Below are 21024 nucleotides of genomic sequence, written 5' to 3' on the forward strand. Positions count from 1 at the left end.
CACAATTTAGGGTGGCTAATCAAACAGCTCTCGAATCAGACTGTGGACCTTTCTGGATTGGGAGGGGGAGACTGAGGAAGGTTGCAGAGACCACCCCTCACTTTCTATCCATTCCATCTGGCCCTCCCTGGCTCCAGTGTAGGATCATTAATAATGTAGAGATCAGGTTTGGGTCTGTCCATTCATTAATGGCCTGCCATTACAGAAGAGTAATTAATGCATTAATGTCTCTGTATTGATTGGCTGGACTCCAGAAGTCCGGTGTCCTCCAGCCACGTGGGAGTGGGAAGGAGGAAAGTTGTTTTGCAACTTAGTGGGTCCTCTTGCAAAGGGAAAAGCAAGATGTTACAAAACAAGAGTGCATTTGTTCTGTATTCCTCTCCTGTATCTATCCATTCCTTGGTCCTGCCAATTGCCAGAGTTTGACTGGCTGAACTCCTGCAAGAGTGAATTCCACAAGTTAACTGTATGCTTTCAGATGAAATGTAAACCCAGGGTTGATTGGTTTGTCTGTACTATATGGCCCATCTTTGTAGTATCTGAGCACTAAGGGTAGTATTGAAAATCCCCTGGCACTTTTTACAGTTTAGTGGGGTTAACCCAGTGTCTCTACCAAATTTCAACATAAGTATATACATTCTGTCTCCTTAAATTCTTCCTCCAGATTCAAAATGGATACAAGATTCCTTTTCACTTCTTGCTCTAAACTGTTGTGCCGGGTTGCTGTGTGCTGTTAAGCATCTGCTTTGTTTCACCCCAGATATGGCTGCATTTCCTTGGTGGGTCGGTATATAGTAGAATCTCAGAATTACGAGCTGCCCGGTCAACCACACATCTCATTTGGAACTGGAAGTATGCTATCAGGCAGCAGCAGAGACCCTCCCCCCCCCCAAAAGGCAAATACGGTACAGTACTGTCTTAAATGTAAACTATAAAAAAAAAAGGGGGAAAGTTTAAAAAAAATTGATAAATTAAGGAAACTGTTTCTGTGCTTTTCTGTTTAAATTAAGATGGTTAAAAGCATTTTTCTTCTGCATAGTAAAGTTTCAAAGCTGTATTAAGTCAATGTTCAGTTGTAAAGTTTTGAATGAACAACAGAACGTTTTGTTCGGAGTTAGGAAGAACCTCCATTCCCGAGGTGTTTGTAACTCTGAGGTTCTACTGTCATTGGTCTATCAGTTTCTGGGTGGGCTTTTTGGACCCTTGAGGCTGACAGGTGTTGTCTATTGCTGGCACTTGTATATTATGCTGAGGGGCTTCACAGAAATAACATAGACAGATGTACATTGTCACTGTTGCCACTCCCACACAGAAGTGCAGTTTCATTCCGTGCTGAGCAGGGGAGGGTGATGAATCTGGATTTGAAGCAAATCTCTGCACACATGCAGTGCCAATGCTTTTGGCAGTGAGTGGGTTCCATTCAGCAGTCCCTGGTGCTTTGCACGAATAGCCTCAGTCTGAGGAGGGGTTGCTCACTCTCTTTAGAATCATAGACTATCAGGGTTGGAAGGGACCTCAGGAGGTCATCTAGTCCAACCCCCTGCTCAAAGCAGGACCAATCCCCAATTTTTGCCCCATATCCCTAAATGGCCCCCTCAAGGATTGAACTCAAAACCCTGGGTTTAGCAGGCCAAAGCTCAAACCACTTAGCTATCCCTTCCCCCCATTAACCATTGGGGAACCATTGCTCCAGTGTCAATAGCAATAATTTATATAAGTCTGTGAGTTTACACTGTGATTTACAGACGCAGGATCTCGTTCTCCATGGCCGTGCATCTCGTGCAGTCATCCTGTGCAAAGTGCATGTGAAATGCTCCTAGATCAGAATGGGCGCATCATACCGTGCACAGAGATGTGCGGTAACCTGTAGCCTTTGCCACTACGAGGGGGGGAAGCAGGCGTAACACAGGATAGAAAGGAGGCCAGCTCTGCTTAGTGATGTCTGTAATGGGGCTTTTATCTGGCGTGGCCCAGCCCAGGTATGGCGTGTTGCACACACAACGTCAAAGTCAGAAGTGCTGAGTAGGCCATGGGGCATGCCAGCTATCTGATGCTGCCACATGGCCAGCAAGGGGCCTTGCCGTAGTAGCAGGAGGGCTGTGGGGAGCTGCCTGCCACATTGGTGCAATTGCTGCTGGACTCCTGTGTCCAGTTCTGGTGCCCACAATTCACGAAGCGCGTTGATAAATTAGAGAGGGGTCAAAGAAGACCCACAGGAATGATGAAAGGAGTAGGAAACATGCCTTATAGTGCTAGACTCAAGGAGCTCAATCTATTTTGCTTAACAAAGAGAAGGTTAAGGGGTGACTTGATTATATTAGTATCTACATGGGGAGTAAATATTTAATAATGGGCTCTTCAGTCTAGCAGAGAAAGGTGTAACAGGATCCAACTGCTGGAAGCTGAAGCTAGACAAATTCAGACTGGAAGTAAGGTGTGAATGTTTAACAGGGAGGGTAATTAACCAGTGGAACAATTTACCAAGGATTGTGGTGAATTCTCCATCACTGGCAACTTTTAAATTAAGATGGGATGTTTTTCTAGAAGCTCTGCTCTAGGAATTATTGTGGGGCAGTTCTCTGGCCTGGGTTATGCAGGAGGTCAGACGAGATGAGCACTTCTGGCTTCAGACTCTATGAATCTGGCCACCAGTTACTCTTGTCACGTAGCAGGAGGGAGAGAGGCGTCCGGAGCCACCTGCCATATTGACACGATGAGCATCCCACTTAAGTAGGTCTCCTTTGATGTGCCCCTTCTCCTCACATACCATGTACCCTGGAGTGGAAGGGGAGCCCTGAGATGCGCTACCGCTCAGCTCCACTGAGCTATCGGCCTGGCATGCGCTCATATCCAGCCTCGAGCGTTGTGCTGGAGGGCAATTGCCATGCACTCCCCTGCTGCAAGGGCTTGGTAGCGTCGCTGCAAGTGAGCCACGTGTGCCGTACGTGGCTGCGTACGTGATTTCTCTGATGATCTTCAGTGCTTTTGCTGGTCAGACAGAAAAGTACAGATTGGAATCTGTCAACCTCCCCGTGCCGGGACCGTATCCCACAACAGAAGGCCATCGATTACGTTTAACGGAGGGACCAGCCTAGAGGAAACCCAGATGGAATGTTTGAAACATGAGCCAACTGCCGCAAAAGCCAGGGCTGTAAATCAGTTGGAGGGAGAGATGGAGAGCCTGGTGACCGGTGAGGCAGAGGGGTTGTGATTCCAGGGGTTATCGGTACAGCTGAGAGTGCCGGAGGTAGAAGGTGCTTTTGTTGTGCCCATGGCAGGTGAACAAGCAAAGCTTCTGTAAAACGAACGGGATGTTTTCCTCTAGGACAGCGGATAGGGCTGGATGCCCCAGGCCAGCTCAGTGCGGCCCAAGTGAAATAAGCTTTTTTGGGTCTCATTTCAGGTTCTAGCAGACTAGTGGCCACGTCACTCATTATCCCTCTCTCAGCAGAGAGGCCAAAATCTTGAATGGGCCATGGAGACGGAGATTGCTCCAGGTCAAGCCTGATGCACAATGGCCGGGCAGTGTTGGAGAAACTAATGCTGCTGTCTGAGTTGCTTGTTCTGGGGATGGAACAGACGGAGAGAGCAGGAGAAACCATTCTTGTGGGCAGCAAAGACTAGAAGCAACTTACTGAGTGTAGGGACACTCTGCCTGTCTGTCTAGCTTCCGATATTGAGCTCATCCCTGTGGTATCTGGGCACCTTCCTTTGCAGGGGAGCATGTCTCTTTAATATGGGTGTTCTCACTCCCTTCGCAGAGCAGGTAAAATGAGTGGCACTACAGGCTTTGCAGAAGGAATTTCAGGCAGAGTGCATTTGCCCAGATTGTAATTTGTCCTGGAGCTAGAATACAGAAGATGCCTAATTGTTTTCCCCTGTTATCACAGCTAAAAACCAACCCGCTGCCTCCTTGCAAATGTCACTGATACGAGTACTGCCCAAGTCACTGCTGCAAAGGGCTGGGCTTGGTTTTCTTAGAAAGTTTTGGTTGGCGTGGAGGTGACAAGCTGACAGTACTGTCAAATCAGCTGGGGGGGAGCGGTTCAGGTGGTGGTCATCTGACGCTGTGTCCCTGGGGGGAGGAGAGGATGACTCTTGGTTGGAGTGATGGGAAACGGACTGAAGCTTCCATTCCACCAAAGGGGGTAATTTAAGGCAGTCTGCCGACATTGATCCAGACTCCCGGGAGGGTAGGCAGAGGTCAGAGAAGAAGTGGGTATGGTTATCCTGCCATAAAGAGCGACTGTGGCTAATGTGTGCATGTCTCTCTCTCAGTATTGATTTAAAAGATGAGAATGGTTCCATTATCAGTCACCTCTGGCTAATAAATATCTTGTGTTTCCTTTATCGACGATGGAGGCAGCAGGAGAAGGTGGGCCGAGTTTTTTTTTACTGATCTGCTGCCTCGGATCATCTGATATTTTGGAGGATCCAGGGAGTTCTCCTCAAAAGGGGGTGACTTATAGGCAGTCCCATATGGCCCCCACCACTGTAGAATCTAGATATTAATGACTTTATCCTCCATTATCCTTCCCTGTAAGGTAAGGAAGAATTATCATCTCCACTTTAGATGAGGGATCTGGTTGCTTCTGCCTTCTCCTGAAACATTGCCAATAGGTTGCTACCAGTCTCGATGGGACCAGTGGCCTGATCTGTTATATGGTAAATCTGAGCTTCTGAGTGGTTTTCCCTCCAGGGAGTGAACGCAGTCCACCTGCAGCTGACTCTCACCAGTTATCCATGTCCTCACTGTTTGGAGTGCAAAACACCCTTGAGGAGAGCAGCGATGTTGGTGGCTAGGGGATAAGGTCAGAATTGACTTCAGCAGAACTGAATGCAAAGGAAATGAGAGAAACCCTGGGCTCAGTCTGCAGTTGTCTCTTCTGCCCATCTACGCTGAGAGTACGTCAGCACAACAGAAACCCCCCCACCGTAATGAATCTCAGCGCTTGAGTCAGGTGAGGCAGGCTTATGGGGCTCGCACTACGGGCCTAAAAATAGGTGTGTAGACGTTTGGGCTCGGGCCAGAACCTGGACTCTGAGACCCCCCGATCCGGGGTCTCAGAGCCTGGGCTCCAGCCCGAGCGGGGATACCTACCCTGCCACTTTTAGCCCTGTAGTGCAAGCCACAGTCATTTGATTCAGGTTCTGAGACTTGCTCCCGCAAGGGTTTTGGGGTTTTTTGGTGGTGTAGACATGCCCTCAGAGTCCAGGCCCCCTCAAATGTGACATTGATTTGTAGCACTTCGGTGCGCCTGCAGGACCAGCTCACCCCACCTGGCGTGGGGGAAGAGGGTCGTTCAGAGGTCCTGGGGATGTGGCCCACCCTGTCGGGAACACCCCACATGGGCCTGGCTTTGGGATGTTGCCAGTGCTCCAGTTCTCTTGTGTGGATGCTGCCGTACTGGAACAGATGGTGCGGGGAGTGCAGGCCAGGTTGTGTTTTCTGAGCCGTGGTAAGGAGCGCTGCTAAGCACCCTGCCCTTCTGCTCTGCCAGAGGTCCCAGCAGATCCTGCAAAATAAGCAACTGAATAACTAAATAAACAGAGTCACTGAGAGGTGCACTTTAAATAGGGTCTCACTGAAGCTGCTGCTCCCAGATTTTGATAGACACCTTTCCAGGCGACTTTAAACACTGCCTGATAGACGGTGCAAAGTGGTGGTGTGAGATGTTGCCCGAGATTTTATCCCGTTTCCACTTTGGCAGTCCAGGGCTGAGAACCCCCTATTCCTTTCCCTTCCCCCTCCACAAATCTAAAAGGGTTTGGGGAGCTGGGCTGATCCGTCAATCCTTCCAATCCGGCTAAGTTTCGACAACACTGGGCTATTTCAGATACTGGATTGTGAAGAGCGAAGGGAAGAGCTCAGGTGTTTGCAGGGAGAGCACCCACTGCAGCTGCAGGGGGAATTGGGAGGCTCTAATACTTTCATCCTATTAGTGAGATTCGGAGCAATTACCGCTTCATTAGCCAAATAGGCTCTTCTGTTCATCGAATTTTCCACCTCCCCATAATCTCCCCCACCCCCTCCACTTCAAGGCTTTGCACTGGGGATCTGCTCCTAAGAGCACTGTAGAGTGTCAAGGAGGCAAGACAGGAACAGATGAAAAACACCGTGTTGGCCAAGAGGCAGACGAGGCGTTGCTCGCCCCCGCATCTGCCAGGCATGGACCCAGAGACTGGTGTGTGGGAGGAGGAGAGAGACAGTTTAAAGCCTGACTCTCTTGTCTTTTCCATATGTTTGCTGACATGCCTGAGTTTTCTCCTCCTTGTGACTCCTGATACTGGGAGAGGGGCACAATGTAAATTGGGGGACGTGTGACCGCCCCACATGTTGCCTCTGGGAGGAACTTCCAGCCCCACCTCCCTGGGCCAGGGAAGCCAATCTCACTGGCTCCTGGGGAGCTGGGGCCACAAGAGTGGTGAGCATGTGCCTCTGAGCCCCCCAACCTGGGGGGGACTCTCAGCACCATTGTCTCCCCGGAGCTTGCGGACAACTCAGTAGGGGAGGCACAGGGCATGGGCAATGCCCCTAACTCTGGCTGAGCAGAGGCCAGGAAACCTGCTCCCGGCGCCTTCCCCAGCAACTTTCCACCCTGCACCCAGCCCGTGGGCTGTCATGCTCTCCCTGCCCCACCAGAGTTAGGGGCTGGGAATGGAAGGATCTGTCCTTCTCCCTCTGCGCCTCTATGGGGGGCACATTTGGCCTGATCATTTAACGTATGTGCCCTTTACCTGAGCTTCAGTGGATGGATTACAAGCCCCGACTCTGTGGTGCTACTGAAAGGAGTTGCTGTTTGCCCCTATCCTCCTGTGGATAAGAAATACACACCAGGCTGGTGCTCAGATGAGAGTCCTGCCTCGTTAGAGAACAGCACGTGACAGTCTGGACTCTGGGGTATCTCCCAGCTCTGTCACAGGGCTGCTGTATGACAGGGAGTGAGTCCCGTCCTGTCTCTGCCCTGTGTGTTCCCTGTAAAAGGGGGATAATGATGCTCCCCTGTTTCCCAGAGGCATTGTGAGGCTTTTGTGACTAAGGCAGTTAGTGAGGTGCTTTGGGAGTGTTGGATGAGATGTAACATAGCTGTGCAAATTATTTGAAAATGCTGTTCACCATTATTGCCGGGCTTCTCTGAGCCATAAGGGGAAAATGAACCCCTTGTTTTAGGCTGGAACGTGTGTGTGGCACAAACATTTAAAACCGAACAAGATATAAAATAACTGTGAAACTAGCCGTCTCTCACAATACCTTCCCTGTCCGAGAGGGCACCAGACAGCCTCTCTGTGATTCTTTTCATTCCGTCTCTGTGAAATGGGCCTTTTCCACTTGCTAAACATTTCATATGGTGCTTGCCTGTCAAGCAGCTGACAGGGTGCCAATCCAGCATGTGGAGGTGCTGTATTAAGGGCGCGAGTCACCAGTCCAAGGGCTACCCATTGCAAAGAGGAATCTTGCACTGGAAAGGCTGAAGTGCAATGAGATGTGACTGGCCTGAGTGGGCAGGCATTGGTATTTTGAGGACTTGCTTCCTCCCTGTCTGGATGGCAATTCATTCCCCCCCCCTTCCCCAATTTTCCCAGGATGCCTCCAATGCTCTCTGTCTTGAAAACAACTTATTCTCCGAGTGCTCTGAAGGGCCTTCCTAAATGGTGTCAGGGAGCTCTCCAGGACCGGTCGTTGAGAAACGCTGCCCTAGGCAGACTCGTTCTTTGTGTAACCCACCTGAATGCCACAGATCCCCCAGCCTGTAATGGCTTCGTCTTAGAGATGAACAAAGGCTCCCCTGCAGGAAGGTGCCAGGCTCAGGAGCTCGGGCTGTAGAACTAAGCGTCAGTAGACCTCCCCTGCCTGAGCCTGGTGGTTCTGGCACACACTCTGACGCCATGGTGCCATAGGCCATGCAGGGGCATGGATAGCTACATACTAGGGGGCACAAGGCTTGGTGGGTGTCTATTGTATTATGGGCCCAGGCCAGCAAGATGCTGAATGCCTCCAGTGGGGTGCTGTGTGCTCTCAGCTCCTGTTGACCTCAGCAGGAGTTGAGGGCACTCATCATCTCACAGGATCAGGGCCTAATCAAGACAACTGCCAAGATGGTCAGCACTGGCAAGTGACTCTGTGTGCCTGTCACAGGGTGGGCTGGCCCTTTTAAGGAATAGGGATCAGCCCAATTGTGCCTCTTTAGTCTCCTCCCAGCAGGGCCAGCTCCAGCTTTTTTGCCACCCCAAGCGGCGAAGAAAGAAAAAAAGAAAAACCCGATTGAGCTGTCCCCGAAGAGGAAGAGAGGGAACGAAGGACTCGCGGCCGAATTGCCGCCAAGGACCCGGATGTGTAGCCCCAATAACGCATGGAGTGCCACCCCTGTCTATTGGCCGCCCCAGACACCTGCTTCCTTCGCTGGTGCCTGGAGCCGGCCCTGCCTCCCAGATCCTTTCCCCTGACCTGGCATATCCCTGCTGGTCCCTTCCTGACTGAGCTGTTTGCCTGCTTTTTAACTGAGGACCTGGTGACTTGCAGGGCCACCACCTCGCCTTAGCTGTCTCCCAGATGGGGCTAACTGGGCACAGGAAGGGCTGAGCCTGCATCCCTTAAAGGGCCAGCCCATCCTGAGACAGCACTCAAACTGTGACACCTTAAAGAGCTCCACTTTTCAGAGAGCGCTGAGCTCCTGTCCACAGTAAATAAGGCCTTTTACAGTGTTTCTGAAAATAGAGGTGCTGGAGTCAGTGTAGTCACTTGACAGTCTTGGCCAGCGTGTACGCTGCTTTGCCTGGAAAAACACGGGGGTCAATTTAGTGGATAACAAAGGATGGATTGAGCTTTCTAAATGGCCTGATCACATCCATTTCAGTGAATACTTGAGCAAGCCACAAAGCTGCTAAAAGGATCCACTGTCTTTTACACAGTAATGCCCAAACTATTACTCATTGTTTATAAGAGGCCAAAAGAGTGTGTGTCACTTTACAAATGCGGTGTGAGACATTCCCTGAGGAACTTGCATTCTTGTTTGGATTGATACAGTACGAAAAGCTGACAGAACATTTAGCATGAGAACCCACACCCCCTAAACACGAATGCACTACTGTGCACGTGTGCAATAAAGACCTAGGATCCGTGAATGTTTGCCCATAAGAGGGGAATATTGTAGATATTCAAATATTACAAAAATGATTTTGAAATAATGTTAAGGAACTAAAGACGGGCACACAAATGTGAGGAAATGCCCAGCTATGAAATACATACGCAGTTGGGATAAAATGAGAGAGGCTCTTAATCCTCATACTTCAGGGTGTAAATATTCACCTGCTTGGATCGGGAAGTAATTTCCCCTTGTGGCAAGCTACTGCATAAATACCGGTAGGCACATTGCATTTTGGCATTGACCTGAGACTTCTCACCAGAGAAAAGATGGCAGACACCTAGGCTGGTCTGTTTCAATATGGTACTATGCCTAGTATTCCTACCCGTTTAGGACGGGAGGGAGCGATTAGGACAATTAATGATGATGGGAAAGTTTTGATAAAAGCTTCCTGCTATGTTCTGTGTTGTCACCATGCTTCATATAGTTTTGTCTTCAAAACGCTATAATCTCGCATTATATGGGCTGGCCCCAGTCCTCTATCCTGGAGAAAGTCATTGAAGGCAGCCAAGCCCCACCCATTTACACCAGTGGAGGACCTGGCCCTGCATGTTGTAGGCTCTCATTCCATACAATGCAGGACTGAAGCACTTGGGAATTGTTAAAACTTTGAAAACAAAAACTGCTGTAAATTGGGCAAGTGCCAGACAGCATCTTCTTATGTGTCCATAAGCGGCTTATTGCTCTAGCGCTTGATCCTTCCCTCTGATTTATGGCATGAATCTTTCTGAAAAATCAGCCACTGCCTACATGTGCATGAGTACAGGTAGCTTTTTCTCCAGGACACATACAATGAGGAAACTTTGTCGTGCCGTTTTGTTTTATGTATGTATTTATATTTTTTTCCGGATCTGTCTTCTCTGCCAAGTTTTACCAACAATAATATTTCATGAGCCAGTTATGGAAGCTGGGAATTCTGATGCTCATGCTGCTAGCATAACATACAAAGTATACATATCCTTACCATGCCGGTGGGACTCGAGCACCATAAATAAGACTTTTTATTGTCCACACTGTGCAAATAAACATTGTGCAGTGATTTCCGCTCAAAGAAAAGACTCTGCCTTTGGCCAAAGAGGGTTGCCACGTGGTTGACCGCTCCATCCATGTCTTGGTGGATAGTAACCACACACGCAGGATAGTCAGCCCACCCTCCTCCATCTTTGTCAGACAAACCAGCCAGAGCTCAGTCCTACAATAGGTGACTTCAGTGGGAGTCTTTACTGAGGACTGCGGGACTGGGCCCTTAATGAGGGACAGCAGTGACTATAGGAGCAATGGACATTTCCTTTCCTGTGCTGTTGCTATGATTGAGGGTGAAACTGAGACAGGCTGGAAGCTGGCTTGATAACCCTGGGGACTGAAGTTATTTTATTATTATTTATATTGTGGTAGCACTTAAAGGTCCCAGTTGAGAGTGGGGTCCCATTGTGCTGGGCCCTGCACATAAGAGGGCAGTTTTTTGTTTTTTTTTTAAATCCACAGAACTATTCCAGCTTTGGGAACTGCAGAGCAAGGTTCCCCTGCACTGCACCACCCAGGCCACATGCCTCACTGCTCTTCTGGAGAAACCCACCACCCCAGGGGTGAATGGAGAGTTAAATTTCAATACCCCTTTCTTTCCTTGGCTTCTGCTGAGCCCAGCAGAGGGACTTAGCTGTGGTGGTTGCTGAGGTGCGGATGCCTGTCCTCCGAGAACAGGGCTGAGGTTTTTTCCTTCCATTTAAACCAAAAATACCAACAAGTGTATTAAAAAAGACAGCACAGGAAAAGCTTTTGCCATCCAGGGAGAGATACACTTGTCAAGCCTCCAGGCGAGGTGCAGTTTGCAAACGTCCCTGAGGCCTTTGGTGTACTAGGGATTCCAGCCATTGGAGCAGCTACACCGGTGTAAACTCTCAAACCTTTACTGCAAAGTTGCTATTTGCACCAGTGATGATCACATTTTGAAATTGGGGTGGGTGGAACCAGTGCAAATTGCAATCTTTGTCTGTCCATGTTAGAGATTTGCAGCTATCCTGGTGGTGGGAACTGGGGCAAATTCCCCAGTATAGACCAAGCTGGTACAACAGAGTTCTTACGGGGCCTCCTGTGCATCCCCCCATCCCTGCTCCCAACCCCAAATCATCAAGGAACAGCACTCCTGGCTTTAGCCTATGGACACTCCTCTCATGAGTGCCAGGGGAAAGTTCTGATGCTCTGAAAGTGATTGAGCCCTGCAATCTGACTAAAGAGCCCCATTCTACCATCTTCCCAATAACCTGGAATGAATTGTCCGTTCCTCCAAAACTTCAGTCAGTGGGCAGCTAGTAACCTGTTCAAGTAAAAGGAAATTGCCCGAGGGCTGCAACAGCTGCATGTGAAAGAATTTGAAGAGAGCAGCACTGTGGCGAATGCCCGTTCTCAAAAGGACTGGGATCCTTCCAATCTGTTGGCTTCAACATCTGTTAATGGAATTTTCCCGAAGGGCAGATGGGAGGTGGAATTTAATCCAAGCCATCCCTGGTGCCCATACAGATTTACCATCCCCCGGGCCCTGCTCTCCCAGTAGCTAATATGTCCGGGGTAATCCGTTCAGTTGTGGATCATCAATGACTTCCCTGTGCTGTAACTTTCTTCTGTCTGCGAAGGGAAAGCATCCTGCAAACACCACCCTGACAGGGCAGAAAGGCAGGGAGCAGTGTTGCTAAACCTGTACTTGCAGCACCCCTGGATGGGAGCATTCGGGGCGAGCATGAGGTTTGCCCGTCTGTAGCCGTGCCGCTCTCCAGCACAAGGACGACGCTGATGGTCCTTCAGGTTGTCCACGTAACATAAGCCACACAACGTGATGTGGAGCTTCCCGTGTGCGTTCTGTTATGCGTTTCGTTCTCAGGCACAGCAGTGACCTAGGCATTAAAGGGACTAGGAGGGGTCTTCAGCCAGCAGCGCATCACATTGTTTTGGTCATGGCTTCCGTGCCTGGCACAGCGGGTTACAGCAGCAGATGTTTTTGGCTGATGGAATCTCAACAGCCTCTGGCATGGTGCCCCCCAAATCCACCAAAGACGTGTGGCTGTCCTAATACGGTCACCCACCTCGTCAAATAGAACAGTTCGCCTGCCCTAATAACATAGGGTCCAGTTAGGCCCCCTTCGCGCCTCCTGAGCTGAACCTAAGGGTACTGCAAGTCCCACTGCAATCCCTGGTACTGCCCGTGAGATGAGGCACTAGTCAATAGGATGAGGGGTGACGCAGTTCCGTCTTTAAGGCGCAGTTGTAGCTTTGTCATGTTTCACTGTCCAAGGAGCAGATTGTGGGTATGTCTGCAAGTCAAGCCTGGGATGCCCAGCTGAAGGGGACATCCCCGCGCTCCTCGCACTGCCGTGACTAAGGTACTTTTAGCACAATAGCTCAATGCGAGTGGCAGAGAGGCTAGCTGCTTCCAGGCCATACCTTTCCAAGATGCTAGACATATATTCAGGGTGGCTAGCCCCTCCTGCGGCTCGCACCGCTGTGGCCACACTCCATTTTTAGTATGCTAGCTTGATCTGAGCCAACGTGGGTATATCACCCCCTGTTTGAAATGCAGACCTGCTGCGCAATTCAGAAGTGTTAGCCGGTCCCTGGTTTCTCCTTGCTGCATGAGGGAAGTACCCCATGCTAGCTCTCTGCTTAGTGCAGATTGCTTTCCCTGCCATGCTAGCCCAGCTGGAACATTGTGGGGGATGGGATTTCCCTGTGCGTGCTTGCTTGCTCTCTTTGCTTGGGAAGGAGAGAAGTGGCCCTGTGGAGAGTGCATCTACTCCGGTAGGCAGGGTGGCCTGCTAGACCAAGCACGGGATTGAGCTTCAGGAGGATCTGGATTCTATTCCCAGATCTGTTACTGACCAGCTGGCTAGTCTTTGGCAAATTACTTCCCGCACTCTGTGCCTCAGTTTCTCCTTCTCTAGACTGGGGCTAATGACACTGACCTGCTTCATAAAACAGTTTGAGTTCTACTGATGAAAAGCACTATAGAAGAGCTAGGTGGTATTCTTATTACCAGCAATAAAGGTAGAGAGTGCAGGGGAATAAGGGGCACTTTATGCTCTCTTATACACACTCCCCGACCCCAGGTAACAATCTGATCCTTATTGAGCAACATCAGAGCCATAATGGGGGCCATGTTTCCTCTTTGGAGTGGGATGGAAACAGATCTCAGGCTCAGCTTCAGTTTTGAACAATGTTTTTATTATATGTTTAGTGTTCTCTATACAAAAAATCAAGTTTTTACAGCGATTCTCCCCCCCTTTTCCCCCAAAGAAAGATAACTGGATATTTTGGCCTTTTTCGTTGCTCATGCAGTCCATGTATAAGTCCATATATTAAACATTTCTCTATCGTCTTGCTGTAAGCCTTTCTATACAGCCTCAGATATGCATTTATCACTGGGGGGGAAAGTAGATTAACACAAAATAATTGTTTTCTTTTTTAAAAAGGTAAATAAATATGTAGAATGTATTAGAATGACCAGGAGGTTTTAGACAGAGATGGGGGTTAAATATTTACAAATGAAAAATAAAACAAAAAATTGAAAACCAGAGTAGTCCAATGTTTTCTTTCCAACACTAGCTGTGGAAATGAATGTTTAAAACTCAGTTGTGCAAAGGAAGAAATCTGTTTTGCAGATTCGACACAGGTTCAGACTGCAATTGACATCACAATCTGAGAATGATGCCCAATTAAAAAGAACACGTGGAGAGACGGGCATTGCTGGGCAAAGGGAAAGCCACTGATATAGTGGAGTTTTTAAGAATTGGAAAAGCATTATTATTTCCTGTAATAAAGTGGTTTGTTGTAATGCATGGAACAAAAAAGGTTTTTCATTTTTACAAGGTTTTATTTTTTTATTGCTTCACTGAAATCTTTTGCTGCTAGCACAGAATTAACCTGGTGCAATGCACGTTGTTACAGGTGGCAATCACTGCTGTGCTAGGACACGCCCTTCACATCTGGCTACATTCCAGGAAATGAATTCAGTGCCTCAGAATTCTTCCCGGGTCAGGACTGCTGCTAGCGTGGATGGGAAAAGGCCACGATGGGTCGACTGAGTGCTGCTGGTCAGGTAAAGCATGTAACAAGAGACAAAATCCTAATGAAGGTCAATAATGCTTCCCCCACCTTCTTATCTGTCCCAGTCCCCCCAGAATATCTACAGCAGGATGTCTCTACCAAGTAATGGGTTGCATCTTGTTTAGTCACTTAAACACAATTCATAATAGGCCGATGAATCTCTGGGGTCAGAAACTTAGTAGAACAGTTGACCTCCAGGTCATTTTTTGCAGGGTCGAAATACGGGAAGGGGGAAATGTGTGGGTGTGAGGAGTGGGATGACCTAGGTAGCTTCCAGGCAATTTAGACTTCAATAGCATTTCTGAAATCAGGATTTCAAGAGTGTGAGCTGTTATTCCATAACACAATCGATCCAACTCCCATGTTTACTGTCTCTAAGGAAAATTAGGAGCAGCCTCAATATCATGCATATGTAGCCCCTGTTTCTCCCTCATTATTTATGCACATTGCTGTGTTTAGGATCTGCTGGAGAAGAAACAGCAGCTTGCTCTCCTAAGGCCACATTTCAAACAGCTACAGAGCTTTTTCCCTGGCTTTGGGTACAGTGGGTCTCTAGCAATGGAGTGTATAGCTAAGCGTCCCCAAAATATATATATGGTTTTAGTTCGCCATGTTACAGAAGAGAGTCCAGACTTGCTAAGTCTGGATCCAGATGTGGACTCTTTCCAGGCTTCTGAGAGTGCTCAGATCTGAGATTTTGGTTCAGGCCTTTGTCTAGTTCCTCGTGTCTTCCACCAATTACAGATTTTAACGAAAGAGCTGCCAGTTTAACAATGCAGGACGTAGCTTGAGTGATAGGGCAGTCGAAAGCGCTGCCTGCGTCTGGATGGAGAACCAGATTGTTTAGGGGAAATGCTGCCTTCACCAGCAGAGGGCATGCTTAGAGGAGTGGACAGTGCAATGTTCTTTCTATGTCCTTTTGGCATCACAGGCGGGAAGGCTCAGTTGGTCAGACACACCACAGGGTGGGGTGCTTGGTTGACCTTCAGAATCGGAGCAGTGTGCACCTCTGGCTGCACAGCGCAGCATATGCCCTGGGCACCTGACAGTGCTCCGTAGCTGATGGACTCTGCCTACTTGAGGCCATGGTGCACAGACCAGCCCGGTGACTTGGATGAATCCCCCATGAGGGCGAAAGAGAGAGAATCTGGATTGTTTGCATTGCACAGACCTCTTTGGACAGCCAGGTATTATAGATGAACAAGACCTATTAGCTCATCCAGTACATCTCGGGGGAGACAGAGCATGACTGTTTCCTGCAATATGTCTCCTGCAGTACAACTCCATAGGTTGTTTTAATAGCTTATAATCTACCCAACTAAAACATATTTGATGCAGGCATTGTGTGTTAATAGCTCTAGGGCCACTGTGGTAATTTTACAGTAAGGTCTGGTAGAAGTCATGCACACGTATTAACTTAGCCACCAAAATTCTAATTAGCCTTCAGTCAGATGGCTTTGCAAGCCATGAGTTAGCTACTAGTACACAATGACTACAGGGAAACACCTAATAAACCTTTATGGAAAAGACCTATGGAATATAATAGGAAATGTTATGCTCTGTGTAAGTTTGTCAACCTCTCTCTAGATTTAACAGAGAATTATGTGTGCCTGCTGCAAAACTCTAGAGCAGTGGTTCTCAACCAGGTGTCCGGGGCCCCCTGTGGGGACCACGGGCAGGTTTCAGGTGGTCCACCAAGCATGGCCGGTATTAGACTTGCTCGAGCCCAGGGCAGAAAGCTGAAGCCCCGCTGCACAGGACTGCAGCCAGGGGCCCTGAGCCCCACCACCTGGGGCTGAAGCCAAAGCCTGAGCAACTAGCTTTGTGGTCTCCCTTGTAGTGTGGGGCCCCAGGCAAGTGCCCTGCTTGCTACCCCTTAACGCCGACCCTGGCATTTATATGCAGGAAAGCAGGTGCAGTGGCCCAGCTGGGCCATGGCGTTTTGACAGCATGTTGGCCTCAGAAAGTAAAAGGTGGATAACCCCTATTTTAGAGGCTGCTTCAAAAAAAACCAAAAAAAAACAAACCCCATACCACTGTTCTTCTGTATCCTATAGCTTTTCAATTTCCAGAGATCCCGACTCCATTTCTACAGACCCTTATTTTCATCCTTGGTAAATCATATAGGACTTCTCCATAAAGGATGTGTGCTCTGTGCTTGGCTTTCTTTTTTAGATTCAGATCAATTTCTGGTGTAACATTGACTTGAGTGGAGTTAAACCAGGGATACATTTTGTCCCTTTCATCCTACATAGGCATCTTTTTTCCTTTGGTGGTGACTCAAGGAACAAGCAACACGGTGTCAGGGGTCAGTATGCTGAGTGTAAGGAACCTGACTCCTCTGCTCTTTTTGAGGTAACCTTCTCTAGTCTCTGCTGATCTAGGAATGTTATGGTGGCTTGAGTGAGCAATATGTGAAATAGCCACAAAGCGAAGCACTTCTCTTTCCTTTTCCAAACAGATGCTATGTAGGTGGCTCAGTAAAGTGATTCACAGGGGACAGAACATAGTGGGTGTGAATCACAGGCCAGGCTGCTCTCACTGCACCCTTGCAGCTCCATAGGGTGTAGGTGTAATACGGTGGCCAATGGTGTCTCATTCCCCTCTAGTGGCTGGTCCAGAGGGAGGATAAGAACTTCCTATTGCTACCCGCCAATGGAGGCACTCCTTTAGATCAAATGACAGAGGCCTGTGATTTGGTGGTTCCTAGGTACGTTCCCTGTGATGATCCTGGGTGGGTGGGGAGGCTGTTACACTGGTGATTTGGCCTGCATGTACAGCATCACTTTTGATGATGATCCCAGATGTATACACCACACCATCTTAAACTCAGCATTATTTGAAATTTGGCCTCGTGTGTTATAAACTGCTCAGAGGTGGCTGCTTTCTTCCCTAGAAGTGAGTGGTTTAGGGTCTCCCCTCGCTATGGAACAATGCCAGCTGAGTCCATTAAAATTAAGCCTCTGGCTGTAATGCATTTACATTGACAGTAACAGAGTGATGGTTATGATTTTTCTCCCTCTAAAGGAAAAAGTTAACTACCGTGGCAGGTGATTTCCTTTGTGGCTTAGACCATGTTAGCAGGAGTAACCCTATGCATAGGAGGCAGCTTTGGCAGTCTTTTATCAGCAGTCTATGACCCATTCTGAATCACATGGTGCATCCAACTTCTTTGCCACAGCTAAACTCTCCCTCCTGTTTCTTTGCTTGTTTGACTGAGTATGTTGCACAGGAATGGACCTAGTTTGGGTTTCTTTCTTAGAAATGCAAAATAGTTGAGCTGTTAGATATCATGGCAGCTTTAGAGAATGTGGCAAATGTGTCTAAACTATCCCTTTTAGTAAAAACATCTTTGTGAGCAAGATGTCTTTGTAGCAAAATAGCTTGAAAGCTAAAACAATTGTATGAATCCTACAGCATTTAGTCCATTATGTCCAACAGAACCATCTTCTTCAGTAAAAAATAAAAACCCTGCCTAACGTTGTATAACTGTGAAACTGTCTGAAGTCATCTGATCTCTCTCAGCAAAGGTACCTTTGGTTTCACATGTGCACGAGATGGGGAGAAGACAAATGGCATTTGCCACTAAGTACGGTCTATTATAAACCTCTGTCTTCTACAATGATCCATGCTGTCTCAGATGGAAGGGCTGCACAAGCATCCTTATTCCTAGTGGACTGACAGATTAGAGACCATCACGTCAGGGGCTTAAGCTGTGGGTGAATATTCTTAGTTTATTAAACTTCAGGGGAAGTTTGAAGCTGTATAAGGCATATGGAAGAGCATTGTAATGATAGAACTTCCTATAAAGACATGTTATTACAGTGTATTAGCAGGTTAGCTGAACTGAGTTGTCTTGATATGTAAATAACAAAATGGAGCCTTAAGCACATGGTAATTTCTCCTGTGGGGTGATTGATCGAAGGGCAAAAGGCCGCTGCACCAGCCTAAGAGGAGATTTTTAACTGAGAAACTGAATCACACCCTATTGATCAGAATAATGTGGAAGGAGATCCCATGTCCTGTGTCTTTGCCATTTACAGGCCTGGGCATCCCTGAAACTTTCAAGGAGCTTAGCAGCAGCTGCAATTCTGGGTTAATATAATTTGTTCTTTTACCCACCCCCCACGGCTGTTAGGTGTCATCTTTTCATGATTGGATATATGATATCAACCCTTAGTCCCTTTTTCGTATGTTAATACTTGTCCTTCCTCTTTGCTTTCCACTGATTTATGGGTTCTTCCTTAAAAGTAGTGGGGTTTGTGGGGTTATATTTTTCTCTTATAAAATAAGAATAAAATAAGAATCTCCCACATAATTATCCAGTGGCTAGCAGTCGCTTGGAGTCAGGTGGTGAGCTGCATCTGTCTGTCTTTAATCAAGTCCTAAATTTCTTCCCCAACATCCCTTAAAAAAAAACAAAAATACTTTGCTAAGTAGCATGGATGCAGGGTAACCTCACCCATCGGTTCCTTGGTGACAGAACCCAATGTGGATGTTTAGCATTAATAAGAGGTATAACACAAATCCAACTGCACCAATGAAAACCTCATGAGCAAAGTCTTCCTCTGGGGTTCAGCGCAATGCTGCTTCACCTTACAGGAAGGGTCTTTGTGGTGCTGACTTGTTTTGGCGGTGTTATGAGCGAGGTGCTGGCTGTAAAGACGTCCATCTCAACTACAGTCACAGAGAACGTCCTGTTAATACAGTAACATGTTGTTTCTATTCCTAGCTGATTGACCCCTCCTGCTTCCTTGTGTGGGTTCATGACCCGATCCCCCTTTCTCTGATTTGGGACCTTTCTCCAAAAAATAACTTTGAACCTAAAAAGGAAAAAAACCAGAAACCTCAGCAGTGTAAACGAGTAACCAAAGAGAGTGCTGTGTTATCTAAAAAAGAAGACATGGGGAGGGGTTGGCGGTCCAAGTTCTGAAGCCTGGGGTGTAGAACCTGTGTGTCCTGCTCTTTCTCTGGCCCCTTTGGTTCAGCTCAGATTTCAGCTACAGCTACAACACATTAGCACCCCATAAATCCTTGCGGTTCACTTGTTTGCTCAGGATAGGATGGCACTGGTGACCACCTGGACTGTTCTGGTTTTGTTTGATCTTTTTTCGTTGGGATTTTTTTTTTTTTCCATACTCGGGTTCCTGTTGGCGGCGGTGGTTTGACCACCACGGCTATGTATATATTTGTCGTTGTGGTTTCATTGTATTTTGTTACGCAAGGGAGTAGATAGCATTGACGGGGGATGTGGCTTCTGAACTCTCGTTGCCTTCTGTCTCCTCCTTGTCCTTCTTGACTGTGTATTGGCCAATAAAGGAGCCATCCTCGTTGAACTGCCCTTCGCCCCCCTCTCCATAATCCACCAAGCTATCGTCGCTTTCCTGCTTTATTGTGCCGTCCAAGGAGGTGTGGCTGCCTGGCGGTTCCTTGTTGTCTTCATCGCTGGGTGGCAGAAGACAGACACACACAGTAAGAATTGGCAGGGTGGTGTTTAAGGGACACTGTTAAAAACTGCGGGCTGGGTTCTCAAATAAAATCCAGTGTGTTTGCTTACAAGATTCAAATGTGCAAACGAATCAGGCTGCTGTGATTGCGAATGGCTAGTCACAATTTCCCTGCTATGCAAATGCAGCTGCAGTAATTGCCTGCCTCTGTCAGGCACCCAGCTGCATGGGCAGTTCGCACACTTGGCTTTTTTGAAAACCCAGCCTCGTTTTTATTCTGTTTTTGTTCAGGAAACCAAATGTCCTTACCTAGCTTATAGATAACCCTTTGATCGATCAATCGGGAAGAACACTACAGTTTTTTCCCTTTTAATTGTTTACCCTCTCTATTTACTTTTTGCATTTCAGTCATCCTTGGACAGTAAAATAGTTGGTTCCACTTTTGTGTCTAGTGAGTTTCACTTTCAGATTCTCTTGCACAGATATAATCTGTCCTTTAGATACCCACGCCCACATGCAAGTGGGGGTTGGTTTTTTCAAAGTACTGCAGGGGGGGAGTACAGGGAGGGTGCCAAAATCTGTGCATCTCTCAAGTACCTGTGGAAATTTACCTCTCGGAGTTTATTTCCAGTAATTTCATCTCATATTTGAGGCTAATCCGTTTGAGTCTTCATCCTTAACACTTCTGACATTTTACACTATGAAACTATATTGTTTTCTACCAGAAAGATGAATAAAGCCCATAGAAAAAACACTTTTAAGAGACATATCTCTCAAAAATCAGGGGAAAAGTTGCATTTCCCCTTTATAGTAAGGACGGGTGTCTCATACACATGAATAATATGTGAGTGGACTACAATATACGAAAGAGATGCCTTTCATATCCGTTGATAATGTGTCCATATTTGATCTCATATGTCCAGTCCATATGCTACCTCTACTGAAATTCTATATGTCAAATTTAATTTTTCTCTTAGTGGGTCTTTTCAAACTCAAAACCGTCTGCTTCAAAATTTGCTACACAATAAGCAACATTATTTCTTGGCCTACGTGTGTGTGTGTGTGTGTGTGGTCGGTCTCTGTCTAGCTAAAATGTAGGAAAAATTTGGAATGGTCCAAAGTTGCTTTCGCTGAGTCATCAATCTAAAAAAAGATCCAGCATTTAAAAGAAAAATGAGGAATTTTCTGTAGCTTTCCTACATTCGGTCAGTACCTCATTGAAAGCAGCATTTATGCTATGCTTAGGGTATTGTGCTCTCAATGGAAACAACGCACCTTCCTTACTTGTAGCAAATAAGCTCAAAGACCTCAGGGCTCTTTTGTAATGTTCTACAGCCATC

The 21024-nt window shown here is 47.5% G+C and overlaps 1 protein-coding gene across 20 annotated transcripts in view; it reads right to left on the reverse strand.

Annotated features, from left to right (window-relative positions):
• Positions 1 to 13333: 13333 nt before the first annotated feature.
• NFASC (neurofascin) overlaps positions 13334 to 21024 on the reverse strand; it is a 184621-nt gene continuing 176930 nt past the window's right edge. For all 20 annotated transcript variants that reach the window (XM_075122073.1, XM_075122076.1, XM_075122077.1 and 17 more), the window contains one exon: positions 13334 to 19682. In XM_075122073.1, the coding sequence (XP_074978174.1) occupies positions 19454 to 19682 (229 nt within the window). In that variant the 3' untranslated portion in view covers positions 13334 to 19453. The remainder of the gene's footprint in view (positions 19683 to 21024) is intronic.

Source organism: Caretta caretta, chromosome 21, assembly GCF_965140235.1.
Source record: "Caretta caretta isolate rCarCar2 chromosome 21, rCarCar1.hap1, whole genome shotgun sequence".
Lineage (NCBI taxonomy): Eukaryota > Metazoa > Chordata > Testudines > Cheloniidae > Caretta > Caretta caretta.